At 34.0% G+C, this 22,536-nt stretch overlaps 2 protein-coding genes and 1 pseudogene across 4 annotated transcripts in view; all 3 read left to right on the forward strand.

Moving 5' to 3' along the window:
- Window positions 1-22,239, forward strand: part of LOC146914132 (UDP-glycosyltransferase 1-like) — a 52,024-nt gene extending 29,785 nt beyond the window's left edge. Inside the window, exon 2 of the mRNA XM_085717056.1 lies at window positions 22,051-22,239. Within this exon, the coding sequence (XP_085573182.1) occupies window positions 22,051-22,058 (8 nt within the window). The 3' untranslated portion in view covers window positions 22,059-22,239. The remainder of the gene's footprint in view (window positions 1-22,050) is intronic.
- Window positions 1,591-22,239, forward strand: LOC146914135 (UDP-glycosyltransferase 1-like). 2 transcript variants are annotated; one of them, XM_085717054.1, is made up of 2 exons: window positions 1,591-2,939; window positions 22,051-22,239. In XM_085717054.1, exons 1-2 carry the CDS (start codon window positions 1,616-1,618, stop codon window positions 22,056-22,058), a joined length of 1,332 nt encoding a protein of 443 aa, XP_085573180.1. In that variant the 5' UTR covers window positions 1,591-1,615; the 3' UTR covers window positions 22,059-22,239. The 2 variants fall into 2 exon arrangements, with proteins under 2 accessions (XP_085573180.1, XP_085573179.1); XM_085717053.1 differs by lacking the exon at window positions 22,051-22,239 and having other exon boundaries at window positions 1,591-3,162.
- LOC146914136 (UDP-glycosyltransferase 1 pseudogene) lies at window positions 20,295-22,239 on the forward strand (annotated as a pseudogene). Its single transcript, XR_015013912.1, has one exon. The product of XR_015013912.1 is annotated as a UDP-glycosyltransferase 1 pseudogene (transcript).
- Window positions 22,240-22,536: the final 297 nt, after the last annotated feature.

A 22,536-nucleotide genomic window follows, 5' to 3' on the forward strand; every position in this document is an offset into this window, starting at 1 on the left:
ACGACAATCCGTGTAAAGATTGTAAGTTACAACTTTAATACTTGTTATGGTTTGATACACTTGCCAAATTTATCATCAACATGCACAAATTATCGTTATTTATAAATTAAAAGACTAAAACAACATACCAACACAATGATCAAATATTGGTAATAAATCGTGTCAAACAATGAGTGTCTTTGGACATCTTCATTAGCCACTTGATTTTTTTTTTTTAATAATTAAAATATATTTACCATAGTAGAAATGTAATTATTCGATCAAACCGGGTCTATATTTGGATTGATGATAACAGCTTGCATGAATAATTTCATATTACATCTTATTCTAGTTTACTAATTAGAATTTGATCCATTTATTTTTATAATATTTCAAAGTTTTAATATTCATGTTAACTATCTATTTAAAAATGTTTATGCCATATGATTTAAATAATTAACATTGATTATTTGTATACGATAGTTTGAATACAGATATTTAAAATAACAATTAGAATCTTATTTTTTTCCATCTAGAAGCTAATTCTTTTAGTTTTATTAGAAGATAAGTAAAATCTTGTTATGAATTGTTTATTCCTGTTATCGAACTTGAGTTCTTACAAACGATTTATAAATTGGTGAAACTTATTAAACACTCTAGTCCAAACATTTTGTTTATGAGTCATATTAACTTGTGCCCTAAGGGCACATGTTAAGAAACCTAAAAAGAGTAATTTTGCATTGAAAAACATAATATTTTAACTTTTAAGAAGTTGACTACACGACATTTGATATGTGCATTTCTATAATGAGTTCCTTAACATGTGCCCTTGAGGGCACAAATTAACATTTGTCTTTGTTTATTGTTTCTTTTTTAGTAGTTTGCAGTTTACGATATTTATGCCGAACATTTAATACTTTATTATTATTATTATTATTTTGTGACAAAATGGTTTACTATATTTTAATCACTTATTAAATATAAAAAAAAAATGTACTATATTCTTATCCCATATAAAATATAAAAAGAAAAGTTCATTTACTCATAACAAGCCAAACATATTATATATTTACCAAAGTCAAATAGTTGTTTTCATAGTCAAAGTCAAATATATTAAATATGTTATGAAATATATTCCATCAGTCCTTACCTTTTTGTTTTGGTCAAATAGTTTACCGACTATAATTTCAGCCGTTGGTGACTAGGTGGATAATCTAGATTCAAATTCCACCTCTACATATATTTTATAATGTTCTTACCAACTGAGTTATGTTCACATCGATACTCTTTCCTAACATTTATCCCTTTATTATTATTATTATTATTATTATTATTATTATTATTCTTTTTTAAGGAAAAAACTCAATATCACTTATAAAATAAAACACAAAACTCATTTATTAATATTATTATTATTTTACTAAAATTTTCTCCTTTATTATTATACTTATAAAATATAACAAAAAAAATTCATTTATTCATAACAAGTCAAATAGTTTTATTTTAAGTCAAAGTCAAATATATTATATATGTTAAAAAATCTATTTCACATGTCCTTAAATACACCTTAGCTCTCCTCTTCCAACTTCATATTCACCATAAAAAATAATATTTTTCGCTACTCAAATTATCAAACATGAAGGACACTATAGTTTTGTATCCTGCTCTTGGTAGTGGACACTTGATGCCCATGGTTGAGTTAGGAAAACTAATATCAACTCACCACCCTTCATTTTCCATCACAATTCTCATTCTTACACCACCAAACAAAAACACAAACACCAACAAAGACACCCTTTCTCCACAAGAACAATACATAGCCAATGTTTCGGCCACATTTCCCTCAATTAATTTCCATTACATTCCTCCAATTTCATTCCCTACAACACTTCCACCACACTTACGCACCCTTGAAGTCTGTCACCATAGCAATCACCATGTTGAAAACATTCTCCATTCGATTTCCAAAACCACCAACCTCAAAGCTGTTATCTTAGATTTCTTCACCTATAGTGCCTCACAAGTAACCAAGAAACTCGAGATCCCGACTTACTTTTATTACACTTCAGGTGCAATCTTTGTAGCCACTTTCCTTCATTTTCCAATTGTTCACGAAAATGCTACAAAACCTATTAAGGATCTTCATATGCCTCTTCAAATTCCAGGGTTACCAAAGAGTCTTTCAACAGATGATTACCCTGACGGTTTCAAAGATTCTATTTATGAGAATAAAGCATTACAAGATATGCTTGATTCCATGAAAACTACGAGGGAATGTGATGGGATTATAGTGAACACTTTTGATGGTATTGAAGGAAGAGCAATTAAAGCTTTGAATGAAGGATTATTTATTCCTAATGGTATTCCACCCATTTTCTGCACTGGACCTTTGATCGCATCTTCGTATGGAGAAGATGAAAATGGGTGTCTAAGTTGGCTTGATTCACAACCTATTCAAAGCGTCGTGTTACTAAGTTTTGGAAGCATGGGAAGATTTTCTAAGGCTAAGTTGAATGAGATAGCACTTGGATTGGAAAAAAGTGAGCAAAGATTCTTGTGGGTTGTTAGGACTGAGTTGGACTTAGAAGAGCAAAGTTTGGACAAGTTGCTGCCTGAAGGGTTTTTGGAGAGGACAAAAGAAAGGGGAATGGTGGTAAGAAATTGGGCACCACAAGGTGCAATATTAAAACATGACTCAATCGGTGGATTCGTGACACATTGTGGATGGAACTCGGTGTTGGAAGCTGTATGTGAAGGAGTGCCTATGGTGGCGTTGCCATTGTATGCAGAACAAAGGCTGAACAAGGTGATTTTGGTTGAGGAGATGAAGGTTGCTTTGGAACTGAAGGATTCAAAAGACGGGTTTGTGAGTGGAACCGAGTTAGGGGATCGAATTAAGGAATTGATGGATTCCGATAAAGGAAAAGAGATTAGACAAATTATTTTCAAGATGAAAATAAGTGCTAAGGAGGCAAGGGAAGAAGGTGGAAGTTCGCTTATTGCTTTGAATAAGTTGGCTCAATTGTGGAAGCAGAAGTAGTATAATATGACTATTTGAATTTCACATGATCTGGGTTTTGTTGGCCCCTGTCATAAGTTGTTTCATTGTCTCATAAAATAAAATTTAAGAACAATAAAATGGTCTAGAAATTGTCATTCAAATATAAGTAGAATTTGTGGCTTGATAATAGTGTAGAAATTGTTATCCAAATATCTTGGGCTTCTTTAATTTATTAGTTTGTATTAAATTAGTATTTTGATTTATTTATTTTTGTGATAAATTTCTTGTTTATGTCATAAAATATTTTGACATGATTTGTTGAGAAACATGAAACTCCTTCCTTATGAGTCCCTTGCCATGATACCTTTTTATCCCTCCCTTGTATATCACGTCATTCTTGTAAGCCTTCAAACACATCTCCCCCTGTTCATTCAACTTTAACAGTCGTTCTCGACTATCTAACTTGGCATAAAAATTCAAAAATTTAACTGCCCAAAATGATTTATTCACTGGTAAGTAACATACTTTGTCGTAGACCGATTGGTATGGTTACATTCTCAGGTGTGTTTTAAAAGCTGTTATGTAAGCCCATAATGTATATCATCCATATTTTTAGAGCAAACTTTCATCTAACTTGCAAGATTTTCTTCAAGATTTTACTGATGATCAGCCACCACATTTTTAACTCCCTTTTTATATCGGCTATCTAGATCAAGCTCTTGTAGTAGCAGTATTCATCTCAACAGTCTTGGTTTATAATCTCCTGTTGTTAGTAAGTATTTCAGTATTGCATGATCCGTGTTCATCACCATTTTGACCCAATTATATAGGATCAAAAATTTTCCAACAAATATTATAATAAGCAATTCTTTATCATGTTGCTCGTTGACCAAGCACTGCTCCAATTGCAGAATCATTTGCATCACACATGAGCTCAAAAGGTATATTTATGTCTTGTGTTATTATAAGATTCCTAACACTTGTTGGGAAAAATTTGGGGATTTGACCTTTTCGAGTATCCCTCTACGTAGGTGTCTACCAAAAGTACCCCTAGGGTATGGATGTCTAGGTGGGATAGTTCATATGATATGTATGTATGTAACTAGTTCAAAATCCTTACTTATTTTTGTTTGTAACTAGTTCAAAATCCTTACATTTTCCTAAAATTTATGATATGTATTGTAACGTATGTATGTATTTTATCTACCTCGATTTATGTTTTTTACATTTAAAAAGTAATGGTATTTCATCTGATCGTCATTTTAAAAATACTTTAGAAAGGAAGCATACTTTGATTTTTATTAAAAGACGATTATGACCGAAAGATCTCAAGGTTAGAATTTTTTGATTTTATAAAAAAAGCATCATGTCTTTTATGTGATAAGAAAGTACCGCTTAAATTGAAAGAAAAATTATGTCGGACAACAATCATATATATCAGCGATGTTGTATTGTACGACAGAGTGTTGGGCGGTTAAAAACCAACACAAAAATCAAGTAAGCGTAGCAGCGATGAGGATGTTGTGTTGGACGAGCGGTAAGACTAGACTGTATAGGTTGAGGATTGACACCATGAGAGAGAGAGAGAGAGAGAGAGAGAGAGAGAGAGAGAGAGAGAGAGAGAATTGGGGTGGCACCTATAGTAGATAAGATGGTAGAAAATAGGCTTAGGTGGTATGGAGCATAGAGAGAGACCAATAGATATTGTAGTATAAAGAGTAGATCAGATGGAAGAGAGTCATATTAGATGAGGTAGATGAAGACCTAGAAAAACTATAAGAGAAAATATTAGAAAAGATTTAAAGGTTAATGAGTTAGATCAAAATATGATTTCAGATAGAACATTGTGACTTAATTTGATCTATGTAACTGACCGCACTTAGTGAGATAATGCTTGATTGTTCTTATTGATAAAAAAATACATCATCACTTTTAAAAATTAGGATGTTACCGTAATTGCCTAATAGACATATTATCATGAATGAGGCAATTCACATTTTAGAAAATTCTTCCTCTTCTAAATGAAAAATCTCTCTCATATTTCCAAATTTATTCTTCATCGCTGGAGCTCATTCAACCATTGAGCTCTATGAGTTTGAGTACAATTTTTTTGGATAATCACCAAAAATCCATTTTCCTTCCTCACACATCGATTATGAATGAACCAAATGAATGATATAAAGGAGATGTAACCCAAATAATAAACACCTTTAGATTTTGAATGGAGATATCTTGATCATTTAGCTATTTTTTTTCCCTTGGAGCTCTTATAGATTCTCAAACAAGTATCATATCCATGGTTCATTTGGGTCGAGGAGAGGGAGTGGATCCATGTTCAATGGATCAAATATAGTGATGTATGATACAAACAATTGGGGTTGTTAAAATTCAAGTGTCGCCGGTTAATCATAACAAATATGAATGATTTAAATGAAGATATAACTTATATACTAAATGCCGTAAGATTTTGAGAGGAAATGTGATATCAAAATCTCTTTTCACATAATCTATTATTTGAGTCATCTAGGTAAATTTACATGTTTCTTGTTAAAGCAACATTTCCTGAGAAAATTTTCAAACACAATGCAGTCCTTTTTTCTTTTTTTTTTGAGTAAGCTAAAATTGAATATATTGATCAAACAACGTTGATTTCCCAACATAAGACGTGCCTGAAAGTTGAAGGAAAAGTGTCAGTTACAACCAAAACAAAAAACTATAGGATGGCCGAAAATCCAAATTACCTATTGAACATAATAGAGAATTGAGCCACCACACATGATAATGAAAAACAAAATGAACATGATACACCTTCAATCACAAAAAAATATTGAAGTTTAATTTGGTCAAGGAGGTGTTGTATGTTTCCACTTTTTGGTGAAAGATTATTGGATTTCTTTATTTTCAAATGATCCAAACTGTAGATACCCAAATCAAAATAATTATTGACTGGATATTTTTTGAAAATATTCCAAAAGCACAAAACTGAAGAAGATGATCTGAAAGTCGTGCAATATTAACCATCAATAAGTTTAAAAAATTTAAGATACTGCTCAAAAGTTGACTGAAAAAAATCACAATAAATAAATAGACGATCCACGTATTCCGATTTGCCACAACCTCCCACACAAATCTGCGTAGTAACCATATTCACTCCCCTCCTGATTAAATTATTAGTTGTAGGAATTTGATCGTGGATAAGACGCCACACGAAGAAACTTACTTTCAAATAGGAACCTATTTTCGCCAAATAAAAATATAATCATCAACTCTAATGTTTTGGTCCGCCGAGAGCAAGAAGTTATACACGGTACTGACATTGTAATACTTGAGACATGCAATTTCCAAAGTCATTTCTCATTGGCATTTTCTTACAAAACAATAGAATGCAGCAAAATACATCACTCCCTTAACTGATCTTCCTCTCATGCCCTCAACCTCATACACCAATTCTAAGCCTCACCCCTTCCCCACAACCTAACAACTTCATATCATCAACCTTTCCATTTTATTCACTTTGATCAAACACTTAGAAAAAGATTTTTCAGAAAAAGCCAATACAATTCAACTCTGTTGTTGTGTTTTTCTCACCTTCACCTATCTCGAACAAACTCATTGTAACCTGGAGGATCCACGCAACATTTTAACATACGATGGGGAAGAGATCCCCAATTATCCACATCAATTTATATATCAAAAAGGTCCATGGAGCTAAAAAATTATCATAAAAGTCTCGGACCAAAGCTTGTTGAATACAGTTGGGCAACTGAACACACCAATCTTCAGATAATAAAAATATATCGAGATGACTCATTAACACATTGTCACCCTGGTACTAAGTATAACGCCTACCACACAAAGGGAGATCAAATAAAACATTGTTGTCTATAAACTGATTAAAATTGGTAAAATCATCATATCGTGGACCACTCAGTCTAATTTTACGTTCTTCAGCTGATCTAATGGCATTGAAGTCACCACACAGACCAGTTTGCATCCCTGTTATTATGAATTAAAACACCCAACTGTAAACACAAATCTTGTCTGCAACTTGATTTACAAGGATCATAATTATTTCCAATCAAGAATTCACCACCATCTATAATAAAACAACCTTTAATGATCAAAACATTTTCCATGCTCATAGTACTCCACACTTCGACTTCTGAACCATCCTAAATGGTCAGAATAACACTAGATGCACTTACAAAAGGCATGTAAGAACCCTAACTGCTTTGATCCATAAATAGCGGTTCGCAAAATATCGTCTAAAAATTCAAACTTTGTCTCTTGCATACACATTAGTGTTGGTCGTTGTTTCTTTACCAAATTCAAAAAGCCCTACTCTTCTCCCAACCTTCCAACCATTGAACATTTAAGAAATAATCTTCATTTGAACCCCATCCACCCTACACAAAAAACAACCACTCTATAAACATCTCGACCACCGACCTCCCTCTCTTTCACACCCTCACCATTACCCTCACAATTCGACTCAACTTGAACCCCTCCTCTCGATATACCATTATTACCACCCCTAGAAAGAACATTAAACATATTGGCTTTATCCCGATTAAATTTCAACCTAATAGTCTTTCATATATCCACAACGTCTTTCATAGCCCCTTTTGTTTTGTCATGTAAAATCAAGCATTTTTTCCAATCCCTATGAGTATCTGAAGCTGGGTTACCTACATCCAAAGAAACTCCTTTTCCCATAGAGTCTGGTTTTAGAGTTGAACTTACAATCCTCTTCTTTTTGTGTGCTGCTTGAACATTCTCAACATGGCCTAACCTTCTTTGAAAGACATCCTTACTATGCTCCGCAAAGAAATTAGAGAAGGACCCTTATGATTTGCATGAGTCTTGATAGAGGGATTTCCTTGACTATGTTGTTTTGTCTTCCCTTTAGGAGAAAAGTTTAACATAACAACATCAAAGTTACGATCTTGAATCCACTTGTAGCTCCATGGACCCGTTATCACAATATATCCCTTTCTTGTATGAGGGAAAACTTGTGGTCTTCCATCATGTTATCGTGTTGAAGGAGGGCTAAATGTGTTGGGCTTGTAAAAATTACCAACTGAAGATGTTTTGTCCGCCTTGGAGTTTCCGTTTTCCTTTGTTAGGGATATCAGCGCAATGCGGAAGCACAGGATCGATGCAATTGGGAATTAAAGAGAAGTAAGTAAAATAACAAGAGAAATAACACACAAGATTTACGTGGAAAACTCCTCAATATGAGAAGTAAAAAACCACGGGCGATCACGAGCAAAGTTCCACTATGTAAAAGAAAAGAGTACAACAAGTCCTCTTATAGTGATGAGGACAAAGGAAAATATTTTCTCTCAATATCTCCTAAAATACTCTCTAAAATGGAACAAGAATTCTCACCAAAAATACACTCAAGTGTATGTTACAAAGTGTGTTAATTGTTATGTGATAACTCACTATATCTCAAGCCTTTCATGTTGCTTACATATATATAGGCCTTAATCTCTTACTTAAGAGTGAAGGAATCAAAGTTGGAACATCCAACCTAGAGTAAGTATCAAAGTTGAAACATCCAACCTAGAGTAAGAATCAAAGTTGGAACATCCAACCTAGAGTAAGAATCAAAGTTGGAACATCCAACCTAGAGTAAGAGCTTGGAAGAAAAACATGATTTCTCTTGGTCAAATATTGTAGGCACATATTGGCTTGTAAAAGTCAAATATAATGGCTTGTAGAAGTGGAGAATTAGAGCCACATAATCTAACATTCTCCACCTTGGTTCGAATTCGACAAGTGCTCATCGCCAAATAAATCCCCGAAGGGCACTTAAGTGCTGTAGAGACCAACCAAGTCCAGACAATGCTGAAATTTGGTATTTGGAAGTGACTTGGTAAGCATATCTGCTGGATTCTCAGAAGTGTGAATCTTTTCAACTATAATTTCACCAGCAACAACAATATCTCGGATAAAGTGGTGTTTTACATCAATGTGTTTGGTTTTGTCGTGATAACGATTATTCTTGGTCAAATGAATAACACTCTGGCTGTCACAAAACACAGTAAGAACACCCTGTGTAAGACCAAGTTCATTGACCAAACCTCGAAGCCAAATAGCCTCTTTAACACCCTCTGTTGCTGAAATATATTCTGCTTTAGTTGTAGATAATGCAGCAATAGATTGAAGTGCAGCTTTCCAGCTGATAGCACTATTACAGAGAGTAAAGATGTAACCAGAAAGAGATCTTCTTCGATCAAGATCACCACCATAGTCTGAGTCAACATAACCTATAACATCATTGGTTGTAGCCATTTTTCTGTTAAATACCAAGCCAATATCAGAAGTACCTTTTAGATACCGAAAAATCCATTTTACAGCACTCCAGTGACTTTTGCCGGGATTATGCATATACCGGCTTACCACGCTAACAGCATATGCTAGATCTGGTCTAGTACATACCATGGCATACATAAGACTGCCAACTGCGTTAGCATAAGGAACATGTGACATATGCTCCATCTCTTCCTTTGTGTCTGGGCAAAGTTCTGAAGATAACTTGAAATGTGCAGCAAGTGGAGTAGAAACAGATTTGCAATTATTCATATTAAACCTATCAAGCACCCTCTCAATATAATTTTGTTGAGATAAGAACAATTTACTAGCTTGACGGTCCCTGCGAATCTCCATACCAAGAATTTTCTTTGCTGCACCTAACTCTTTCATATCAAACTCATTATTGAGTTGAGTTTTCAATTTCTGGATCAAGGACTTGTCACGTGATGCAATTAGCATATCATCAACATAAAGTAACAAGTATATGAAAGATCCATTTTGAAAATTTTGAAAATAAATGCAGTCATCATATTGACTTCTGCAATAACTTTGCCCAATCATGAAAGAGTCAAACCTTTTGTACCACTGCCTTGGAGCTTGCTTAAGGCCATATAAGGATTTCTTCAAACGACAAACAAGATGCTCCTTTCCAGGAACAATAAATCCCTCAGGTTGATCCATGTAAATTTCTTCTTCCAGCTCTCCATGTAGAAAAGCTGTCTTAACATCAAGTTGCTCCAACTCCAAATCAAACAAAGCAACAAATGCAAGTAAAACACGAATGGAAGTATGACGAACAACAGGTGAGAATATCTCATTAAAGTCAATACCTTCCTTTTGATTAAAGCCTTTAACGACTAGGCGTGCTTTACATCTTGGATCTTCAACCCCGGGAATGCCGTCTTTCTTCTTATAGATCCATTTACACTTTAATGGTCGTTTGCCTTTAGGAAGCTCTGTCAAAACCCAAGTACCGTTTTTATGAAGGCTCTCAATTTCTTCATTCATAGCCACTAGCCACTGAGAAGATTCAACACAAGAAACAGCTTCAGTATAGCTGGCAGGTTCAACACCATCATTTACCTCTTGTGCAACAGATAGTGCATAAGCAACTAAATTGTCACTATCAGTGTATCTGGCTGGCTTTCTAATTTGTCTTCTAACTCTGTCTCGGGCAATAGAGTAATCATCTCCTTGTTGCTGAATAGGAGAAGTGGTACTATCTTCATGGTCATCATCAACAACATGGTCATCAATGTTGGATTCATTTGTTGAAGAAGATGGGACATCAACATTAGGAGCTGCAGGCTTTAATACAAACTCCACCTTCTCGCTAGTACTCTGCAGATTACCTGTACTAGGAAAAGAAGACACGGAAGACTGTTTTCCAGGAGATACTAATGCATCCTCATTAAAAGTCACATCTCTACTAAGAATTAATTTTTGAGATTTTGGATCAGAGCACCACAAACGATACCCCTTAGACTCAGATGCATAACCAAGAAATATGCACTCAACAGCTCTTGGAGCTAATTTGCCATCATTGACATGTGCATATGCAGGACATCCAAAAATTCTTAAATTAGAATAATCAACAGGATTACCTGACCAAATCTCTTCTGGAACTTTGAAGTCAAGTGCTGAATGTGGAGAACGGTTGACCAAGTAACATGCAGTAGATGTTGCCTCGGCCCAAAGGTCACGTCGATGCCATAACCCAGCATTTGAGAGCATACACCGTGCTCTTTCAAGTAGAGTCATGTTCATACGTTCTGCAACACCATTTTGCTGGGGATTCCTTGGGATGGTTTTGTGTCTAGCAATACCATGATTTGTGCAGAACTCATTAAAGTCACCACTGCAGAACTCTAATCCATTATCTGTTCTGAGCTTCTTCACATTCTTCCCTGTTTGAGTTTCAACAAGAATTTTCCACTTCTTGAATGTGGGAAAAGTCTCATTTTTATGCCGCAGAAAATAAACCCAAACCTTACGAGAAAAATCATCAATGATAGTCATCATATAGCGGCGTCCTCCATAGGAAGGAACTTTGGAAGGCCCCCAAAGGTCAGAATGAATATAATCAAGAATACCTTTGGTACGGTGAGTTGCAGTAGAGAAACTAACCTTCTTCTGTTTCCCAAAAACACAATGTTTACAAAACTCCAACTTACCGATGCCTTGTTTACCAAGGCGGCCTTGCTTGCTCAGAAGATACATGCCTTTTTCACTCATATGGCCCAGACGCATATGCCATAATTTGGTGACATCATTTTCAGGCATAGAAGATGATACAGCTGCTGAACCTGTCACAACAGTCCCTTGCAGGATATATAAGCTACCAATTCGGTTAGCTTTTAATAAAACAAGAGAACCTTTTGATACCTTTAGAACTCCACCTTCAGATGAGTACTTGCACCCGAGAGACTCAAGAGTGCCAAGAGAAATTAAATTCCGCTTCAAATCAGGTATATAGCGGACGTTAGCCAAAGTCCTGACAACACCATCATTAGTCTTGATCTGAACTGTACCTATTCCTGCAACCTTGCATTGGGCATCATTACCCATCAAGACAACACCACAATGAACAGGTTCAAAAGTGGTAAATAAATCCTTATAAGGACACATATGAAAAGTACATCCAGTATCAAGAATCCATTCTGTTTTACTCCTCTTATTAGAGGTGACAACAGATAAAGTAATGTCATCGCCAGAATCAGCTTCAATATTGGCAGCTTCAGGAGATTGTGGAGATTTTCCTTTTTCTTGTTTTTCTTGCTTTTTCTTCAAGATAAAACAATCAGAAATCTCGTGGCCAGATTTCTTGCAATAGCGACAGGTTTTGTTGGATTTGCGTCCTCTGGATTTGGATCTGGATTTTTTGTGACTGGTACTCCCTTTTTCTTGAGTTCTACCTCTAACACTTAAGCCCTCACCCTTGTCCAAAGAATGAACTTCAAGATCAAATTTTTCTTTGGACAATAAATTAGATTTAACATCTTCAAAGGATAAGGAATCATTATTTCCATACAACATGATTTCTTTGAAGTGTTTGTAGGTAGAAGGTAAAGAGATAACCAACAAAACAGCTTTATCTTCATCATCAATTTTAACATCAATATTTTCCAGATCCAAAATGATAGAGTTAAATTCATCAAGATGAGATTGAATAGGAGTACCTTCAACCATTCTAATGGTATAAATACGTTCTTTGAGACGAAGCTTGTTTGCAAGGTTCTTGGTCATGTAGAGAGTTTCTAACTTCAGCCATAATCCCGCAGCAGTTGTTTCCTTGACTACTTCACGGAGAACCTCTTTAGACAAGCAAAGTTGGATTGATGAAAGCGCCTTTTCATCCATCTCGTCCCACTGATCGTCGGTCATGGAAGCCGATTTCTTTGACTTTCCATTTAAAGCTTTCTTTAGTCCGTTCTGAGTAAGAACGGCCCTCATCTGGACTCTCCAAATAGAAAAGCTAATCTTGCCATCAAACTTCTCAATGTCAAATTTGGGAGACATTTTGAAATTCCCAACTTAGTGCTCTGATACCACTTGTTAGGGATATCAGCGCAATGCGGAAGCACAGGATCGATGCAATTGGGAATTAAAGAGAAGTAAGTAAAATAACAAGAGAAATAACACACAAGATTTACGTGGAAAACTCCTCAATATGAGAAGTAAAAAACCACGGGCGATCACGAGCAAAGTTCCACTATGTAAAAGAAAAGAGTACAACAAGTCCTCTTATAGTGATGAGGACAAAGGACAATATTTTCTCTCAATATCTCCTAAAATACTCTCTAAAATGGAACAAGAATTCTCACCAAAAATACACTCAAGTGTATGTTACAAAGTGTGTTAATTGTTATGTGATAACTCATTATATCTCAAGCCTTTCATGTTGCTTACATATATATAGGCCTTAATCTCTTACTTAAGAGTGAAGGAATCAAAGTTGGACCATCCACCTAGAGTAGGAATCAAAGTTGGAACATCCAACCTAGAGTAAGTATCAAAGTTGAAACATCCAACCTAGAGTAAGAATCAAAGTTGGAACATCCAACCTAGAGTAAGAATCAAAGTTGGAACATCCAACCTAGAGTAAGAGCTTGGAAGAAAAACATGATTTCTCTTGGTCAAATATTGTAGGCACATATTGGCTTGTAAAAGTCAAATATAATGGCTTGTAGAAGTGGAGAATTAGAGCCACATAATCTAACATCCTTCAAATCAACAATATGTGGCTGCTTGGAAAATTCTGATATGTTATAAGGGTCTACTTTTAGGACTTATTAGACTATAATTAGTTAGAGTGTTTGAGAAGCTTGGTTAAGAGTTAGTTAGAGTTAGTTACACAACTAAACTCTATATATAGGAACACTCATGTATCATTTCATTCATCTTTTATCAAATCTAGTTTACTCTACTATGATTCACTATGGGTATCTCCCACATGAATACACACACCTATGCTCTCTTTCTAGCTGATCACTATGATCTTTATCCCTGGGATTCCATGATTCATAACATGGTATCAGAGCAAAGGCTATTCCACAATTATCATTTTATATAATTTTTCATTAACCAATAAGTCCTCTAGTTCAGTAATATCCTCTAAGTGTTTCACACAGATTAAAACACGAGCAAAATCAAGCCTTGCTATTTTTGAAGTACAAGGGTATTTTTTTAGGACTATTCCAAAAGGAGACAAAATTATGTTGATATAATTCATGTTCCAAGCATGCATCACTAAAAAAAACACATTATTCAATGCCATTTTCTCAGTTTATCAATATCACGCACCTGAGTGAAATTCACAAAACCAAAAACTTTCCCACATGCATTTCTATTTCTCACATACCTTAAAACCTTTCTTCAAATCAACAAATTGCAAGTGTTCTGGAATATTAGTGAAATAGTAGGTAGCCGCATGGCCGGACCTTTGAGGTGTGCAAACCGTTCAATGGAACTGGGTCTCTCCAAGGCATGGGCTTCAAAAAATATTATAGCCCAATAGTACTGCTAAGTCTTAGGTGGGTGTGTTTTTGGGTGGGTGGTTTGAGGTTCCTCAGCTATATGGTAGTGATTTTCACCTTTGGGTGTACCGCTTATAGACGACACCTTGCATTTATCTTTTACAAAATTTAAATAGAACATTGTTCTTAAAAAAAAAAAAATACATTTTTATTTTATTACGAGCTTATTTTCACCTACAGAACCGAGCCTCCGAATTTGTAGGAGCGGCCCTAGGTAGCCGATTCCGATGAACCATTGATTGAAGAATCATGTGCTAACTAAAATGATCAACTGCGAGGTCTTTCATGTATCTGATCATGTGAACCGTTGTCAAACCTTTGCTAATGTGTGTTGTAACCATTCCCCATGCCTATCGTAACCTGAACCACGATACCCTTGCACATACCTGCTGTAACTTGGAACTCCCGGACCTCTCTAAAGAAAAGAAAACCTTGATCTGTCATGTCCTCGATCATGCGATCAGTTCGCTTTTTGACGTTACGAGCTAATGACTACCCATTCTTCTCGATCTCTTCCATATGGTGCCACCCTAGATGATCAAGCCCCTCCTACCCTAGGGTTGCCGCCTGTCTCTAACTCTTTCTCTCATGAGTTTGGTAGACTAAATTTTTGTAACATGCCTCTTTTCATATTAATATTAATTGCAAATACTTTTCTTTTCGGTAGAGAATTAAAAATACTTTAAGTTGCAACAAAAATAAATATAAGTAAAACTTTAAAACGTGAGTTAAAGTTGTATGACCTAATCCTTTTAAAAAAAAAAAGTTGTATGACATAATATGAGTTCTTAGATCATGCTACTTAATTAATGGAAGTGTCATATGAGTTCTTTATTGACATAATATCATATTTGTATGTCATGTATGCATGTTTGGAAGAGGGGTTCATGTCATTATTTTTTATTTTTTTATAAGTTGTTCCATAACATTTGATAAGAGTTCCATAGCTAAGGGACTCGTGATAGTGTTCCATATTAATCAAATTAATATTATTTTTGGATTATTCTTACATGGTCATAAGTCCAAATACAAATATCTTAGGCACACTCAAAAATATAAATTTCACATCTTATTGGTTTAATTATTTTAAAAGTAATAAAAAATTAATTTTATATCATACTCTTTTGTGAGTGCATCTAAACTTGTGCCCATAGTCTTGTGGCCGTAAAAGACTTGCACATTTATATCCCTGCACTTGATTGCGTAAATTTAAAAAAGATAATATTGGATATTGAAACTAGACAAAATATTTTATGAGTTAATAATTCATTTTTACAAAAGTATCACTGGACTGAAAATTATATGGCATGTTAAGTATTGATGTGGCTCTGCCGGGATTGGACCACTTAATAGAATTTACGGAACCAAAGTTGATTCATCATTTCTTTTGTCTTTGGGGTGCTCTAAAAGAGTTGCATCATTTATACAATATGCTGTAACCAAAAAAAAAAAATTATACAATATGCTGGGTTGACAATTTAATCTTGTGCTCTTCAGAGGCATGATTGTTTGTACTGTAAACACACGTATATCTTTTATTGCATAGACGAAACTATTTGACCGCAGAGTTTTAAGTCATTAAAATGCACCAATCTTTCTATCTATCATGAAAACATCCGTTAGTAATAACAAAAAGGTGTTATTAATTTGTGCTTCAACAACATTGGTTAAAAAATTTACAAATAAAAATTGTTATATTTAATTAAGTAATGATTATATTATTTTTTATACAAAAAAGCTAACGTGTTTTAGTTGTTTAACCAATATTTTTGTGGCCTCAATTATTTTTCTTATAATTTGATATGGAGGGAGTATGATATAAGCTTTTGTTGTTTTTGGATTTTCAAACTGTTAAATTTGAATTTCCAAATTCTATCATCTACCGAAGTTGTTACTAGGTTGAGTCACGACCAGGTCGCTCTCTTTAAGACGTTTCATGGCACTATCCAAAGTTGTGCAAGGTAGACTATCAACCATGCCGCCTCCAGGATAAAACAAGCCCAGCTACAACTGTTCGATTAACTACTGCACGGTAGAAAAATCGTTCGAGAATTACACCCTCAAATATGGTACTAAGACCACTCTTTAATATTGAAACCATTCAAATTAATATGGTATTATTACCATTCTATTATAGTGCTGAGACCACTCAAATTAATATGGTATTATTACCATTCTATGGTGCTGAGACCACTCAAATTAATATGGTATTATTATCATTCTATTATGGTGCTGAGACCACTCAAATATGGTGTTACCACCTTCTAACTTCTCCAAAACATCAATATGGCACTACGACCACTCAAATATGGTGATCCACCATTTCTCCTTAAATAGAAAATTATTAAAATAATTTATATACTGTTAAGATCATTCTTTAATTCCGACGGGACATTAGTATTACGAAAAGGGACTATGATCTTAATAGTACTCTATATTCCGAAGAATCATATATTATCGAAGGGATTATGAACTTAAGACCAAGGGACCATGGTCTTAAGAACACTCTTAATACCGAAGGGACAGAAAGGAGTAGAAGCAGAAGAAACTCGCTATCGCAAGTCGGAGGGAGAAGAGAAGAAAAGAATTCCCGACAACTCAATGAAATTCTTTTCGGTGTGAAGAATGAGTGGGGCGAACTTCTCCTTTTATAGGGAGAGTTTGTAACAAAAAACGAGTGACTTGGGGATTAAGTCTGCTTAATCCTTAAGCAAACGCGTTTTGTTTCTTAATTGGATATATCCGGAAGTTTCTGGATACTCGTTTTGGATCGGGTTGGATCGTAACAAATTTATTTGTTACGCGTAGCGCTTACGGATAATGATTAAATTAATTAATTAATTAATTTAACATTTTCAAGTAACAAAAAATATAATATCATTTTTTTAATCCACGACCCACGACCCATATATAAACACTTACTAGTTGGGGTGACCCTCCAATGTGGGACATTTTTAAGTCACACCTACACACTAGTTCTTTCATAGTGTTTTTCTTTCCAATTTTCTCACTAGAATTAACTAGTGTTCCAACAGCTTTCATAAACCGAAATTGTGATTCTTTTAACTAATAATTATATATTTTCAATTAAAATGGTTTACTGTAAAAACAAATATTATAAATATATTTAATATTATTTTATCATATTATTTAGTAAGTTAAAAAAAAAAACCAACACTCATCTTTTTTTTTGTCAAATAGTTATTGGTTAGAAATTTACCTCTTAAGGTGAATAAATGAGGTGTTTGGGTTTCAAACCGCAACTTCAACATATAATATGCAATGTGTTAACAATATAGATAAATGAGTTAACGATTAGAGTTTTATAGAATATCAATAGCTTACCATTACAAAAGATTATAAGAGAATATATAATAAAACCTAATCTACTCTAACTTACTAATATAAATGTTCGATAGCTTAAGCTCAAAACTTTATTATCTAACACCTATTCTCAAACTCATATGTATCAACAAGAAGCATTGTGAGTTTGTCAAACAAAATACCAAAAACATACTAAATAATATAAAATTTCAACATAGCTAGCTTTTGGGATGAGATCCAAGCTCATTTAACATGGTATCAAAGCCGAGTTAAAGATTGTGATGTGGGAATTAGACTCAGTCTCACGCTAGGCATGAGGTGGGTGTTGAAGTTGGTTACGAAGTTGTTTGCAATGTGGGAATTGGACCGAGGCTCATGCTAAACGTGAGGGTGGATGTTGAAGTTGGTTTCAAAGTTGTTTGTAGTTTGTTATTTGTACCAAGTTGCTCAAGTTCCCTGACTGTTGTGTATATAAATATGTTTGAATACCCTTATCATTTGAGCTATCTTTTGAGATGAAATTCAAACTATGTTTCTATCAACTGAGTTAAACTTATGACGAGCAATCCATCCTTTGTAAATAAACAAAAATATAACTCAATTATTGCAATAATTTATTATAATAGTTTTGATTGTGTAGACTGATTTTGATCATTTTCCGTGTTTGAAAAGAAAATCTTAATCAATCTTCATACCTATTCATGAACTAACATTTTTTTGAAAACAGCCAAATCAATTAGCTATCCAACGTTTACTTACCAATAATAGTAGAAACTTTTCTTCTATTTTTTTATTTGAGACACTAACTTTAGATCCACTTGTATTTTTGGTGTCATCATTTCATGGGACCACGTTAAATTCAGCAACCAATATTATTACATGTGTGGTAACTGCCCCAACATTTGCAATGTGTCTTTTTCCTTGTTCTAGAAGCTGTGAAGAATTATTATAGTTTATGAAAAACTATAATATCGCATTTTATCTCAAACAGTTACAAAGTCATGAGAAACGTTATACCGTGATAAAATTTTGTCCAAACCACTCCCTCCGTTTCAAAATACATGTCCAAGTCAATCACTTCACATATGCCAATGCACAATTTTGACTGTTAATATCTTTAATTATCTAAAGTAAAAAATTATAAAAATTTAATATTTTGAAAATATTTGTCGAGACAAATCAAACAACATCTTACATGCTAATATGTGTATTTATACATTAGTTAAAAAGTATGATCAAAGTAAGTCAAGTAAATAGTGCACATTGCAAAAATTGGACATGTATTTTGAAACAGAGGGAGTAATGTTTTTATAACTTTGTTAATCTTTCCTCAATTTACCTCCTCAATTTATTGTTAATCTTTCCTCAATTTACCATACACACCTTGTGTTTGGAATAGAGATTTTAATTCATTCTGCATTTTTAAAAAAACCTAGTCCGTGATAAGAATTCAAGTACTAAAAATTAGTTTATGAAAGAATGACAAACATGTTTAATTTTTCCATCAATAATACACTTGGATTTAATTGTTATGTTAGCATTTGTTCCTTCTTACAAGGTTTGAAGCTTTTACTAATACTATTTGCCACTCAAAATTATTGAGGCTTGCCACTCGGATTCAAATCAGTAGAACTACTAATACTATTTGATTTTATAACTTCAATGATTATAATTTATTGACTTTTTTAAAAAACTAAAGTAAATTGATCTTTTTAAATTTGTATGTATGTTTTCTTAGAAATCGAGTATCATTTGTATGTAAATGCGAAAATTAATCATTTGCACTGAGTAGGATCATACTTCCTCCATTTTTTATATCTTTTGATGTTTTAGAACTTCATCTATATTCTAAAATATTTGATGTTTTAGTATATTTAATATTTTTTCCATGTTTACCTTGGTTGGAAAATACACCATAAAACTATTAAAGGAGTTGTGACTTTTGACTTATCACATGTGAGTTTAATCATAAGTAAGGACATTTTAGTCCAAAACATACAAATTGGGACAAAAAAAAAAGATAAAAGATAAAAGTATTTCTTAAAAATTAAGTGAAGGGACGAATAGTGTGTAATATTGGCGAAAAATATATATTTGTTAGATTATTTATTGTTTTCTTCTTGTTTTTTCTTTTACATTTTTATTTATTTTAATCGGATATTGTTATTTGCCCATAACGCACTTCTAGAATATTGCGCAGAACAACATATGCAAAATCTGACATTGTTTCATTCATGAATCATGATAAGATTACACAAAATTCATGGTATTCTAAAGTATGATTGGTTCACCTATTCTTTAAAAAGTTTTTCAAAATTTAGATTTACTTAAAATAACTAAATATAAAAGAAATTACAAGACGGAAAAAAAAAGTGTTAATCTTAAAAAATGATTCTTCCAAAAAGAAAGAAAATGACATGACAATGATACCTAGTGGAATTGTCATTTTCTACTTCATTTAGCCTAAAAAATATTCATCTATATTTTTCACTAATCGATCATTTTTGTTCACGTTCTTACAATCTAATACTCTGACGGTGCAACTTTTCGGTGGAATTTTTTAGAAAAAGAAATCTATTCCTAGTCACATGAATGACACTACGTACCCTACCCCCACTGTCTTTAAATACATCTCATATCTTCATGTAAATTCAACAAAATAAACACTCTACCATCTTCTCTTCTCAATCATGAATGACACTATAGTTCTATATCCTGCTCTAGGGAGTGGACACTTAATGTCCATGATTGAATTAGGAAAACTAATATTAACTCACCACCCATTATTTTCCATTAAATTTCTAATTCTTACACCACCCACCAAAAACACAAACACCAACAAAGAAACCATTTCTCCACAAGAACAATACATAGCCAATGTTTCAGCCATGTTTCCTTCAATTAATTTCCACTACATTCCTCCCATTTCATTCTCTTCAATTAATTTCCACTACATAGCCAATGTTTCAGCCATGTTTCCTCCAATACATAGTGCACACTTACTTACACTTGAAGTCTCACACAAAAGCAACCATCATGTTCACAACATTCTCAACTCCATTTCCAAAACCACAAACCTCAAAGGTGTTATCTTAGATTTCCTTACCTATAGTGCCTCACAAGTCACCACCAACCTTGAAATTCCTACTTACTTTTACTATACTTCAGGTGCTACCATTCTTTCCACTTTCCTTCACTTTCCAACCGTTCACCAAAAAGCTACCAAACCCATTAAGGATCTTCATATGCCTCTTGAAATTCCCGGGTTACCAAAGAATTTTTCGACAGATGATTACCCTGATGAAGCTAAGGATTCTGAGAGTAAAGGGTGCAAGATTTTGCTTGACTCGGCGAAAACAATGAGGGAATGTGCTGGGATTATTGTGAATACTTTTGATGCTATTGAAGAAAAAGCTATTAAAGGTTTGAATGAAGGGGTATGTGTTCCTGATGGAACAACTCCATCCATTTTTTGTATTGGACCTTTGATTACATCTTCCTATGGAGGAGATGAAAATGGGTGTTTGTGTTGGCTTGACTCGCAACCTAGTCAAAGCGTCGTGTTTTTGAGTTTTGGAAGCATGGGGAGATTTTCTAAGGCTCAGTTGAATGAGATAGCTATTGGATTGGAGAAAAGTGAGCAAAGATTCTTATGGATTGTAAGGAGCGAGTCGAACTTGGAGGAACTTAGTTTGGATGACTTGTTGCCAGAAGGGTTTTTGGAGAGGACGAAGGAAAAGGGAATGGTGGTGAGAAATTGGGCACCACAAGGTGCCATATTGAGTCACGAATCAGTTGGTGGATTCGTGACTCACTGTGGATGGAACTCAGTGTTGGAAGCTATTTGTGAAGGAGTGCCTATGGTTGCATGGCCTTTGTATGCCGAACAATGGTTGAACAAAATGATTTTGGTTGAGGAAATGAAGGTGGCTTTGGAACTAAATGAGTCAAAAAATGGGTTTGTGGGTGGAAATGAGTTGGGGGAGAGAGTTAAGGAGTTGATGGAATCAGAAAAAGGGAAAGAGATTAGAGAGACAATTTTGAAGATGAAAAGAAGTGCTAAGGAGGCAAGAGAAGGAGGTGGATCTTCTCTTGTCAATTTGAAAAGGTTAGGAGATTCTTGGAGGGAGCATGCTTCTTGGACTAGTTTATCTCCAAATTCCCCGTTGCTTTTTGCATGAAAAATATAGAATTAATTCTAGAAATTAAGCTTAATTAAAAAAGTGTGAAATTCAAAAATGAATTTCTAAACACAAATTTAGTTTGTATTTTTTTATGTCACATGCTGTAAAACTAGTTCCTAAACTGAGTGGAAATGAGTTGAAAGACCGAGTGAATGAATTGATGGACTTGACCAAAGGGTAATAGATTAGGCAAAGGATTTTCAAGATAAGTGATAAGGAGGCAAAAGAAAAAGGTGGAAGTTCACTTGTTCCTTTGAATAAGTTGGCTGAGTTGTGGAAGCAAACGAAGCAAGTGTGCTATGGTTGATATGACTGAGTTTGCAATGTGGTATGAGTATTATTATGTATTCGTAACCTATTTCACTTTCTTAAAAAAAAGATAATTTAGGAGTTATATTTTATAAGCAAAGTTTTATTGATAATGAAAATACTAGCATAAGATGTGCAAAACAATTGTAAATACAACATGGAGCTAAATACACACATTGCCTTGTCCACATAGTAACATTAAAAAATAATTAGTGATCATATTGCACCACAAACCAGCCCCATGTAAACATCAAAGGAGAATCTTAAAAAAACCTAAAACAATTACTGATAAAGAGAAAACCACCATAATGTACATTATGTGCCACTACACAATAATAACTCAAAACAGTCCACCTTCATCATTAGCATAATAGAAATCTTA

Source organism: Medicago sativa, chromosome 6 (assembly GCF_051527215.1).
Source record: "Medicago sativa cultivar Bolivia chromosome 6, Bolivia_mono, whole genome shotgun sequence".
Taxonomy (NCBI): domain Eukaryota; kingdom Viridiplantae; phylum Streptophyta; class Magnoliopsida; order Fabales; family Fabaceae; genus Medicago; species Medicago sativa.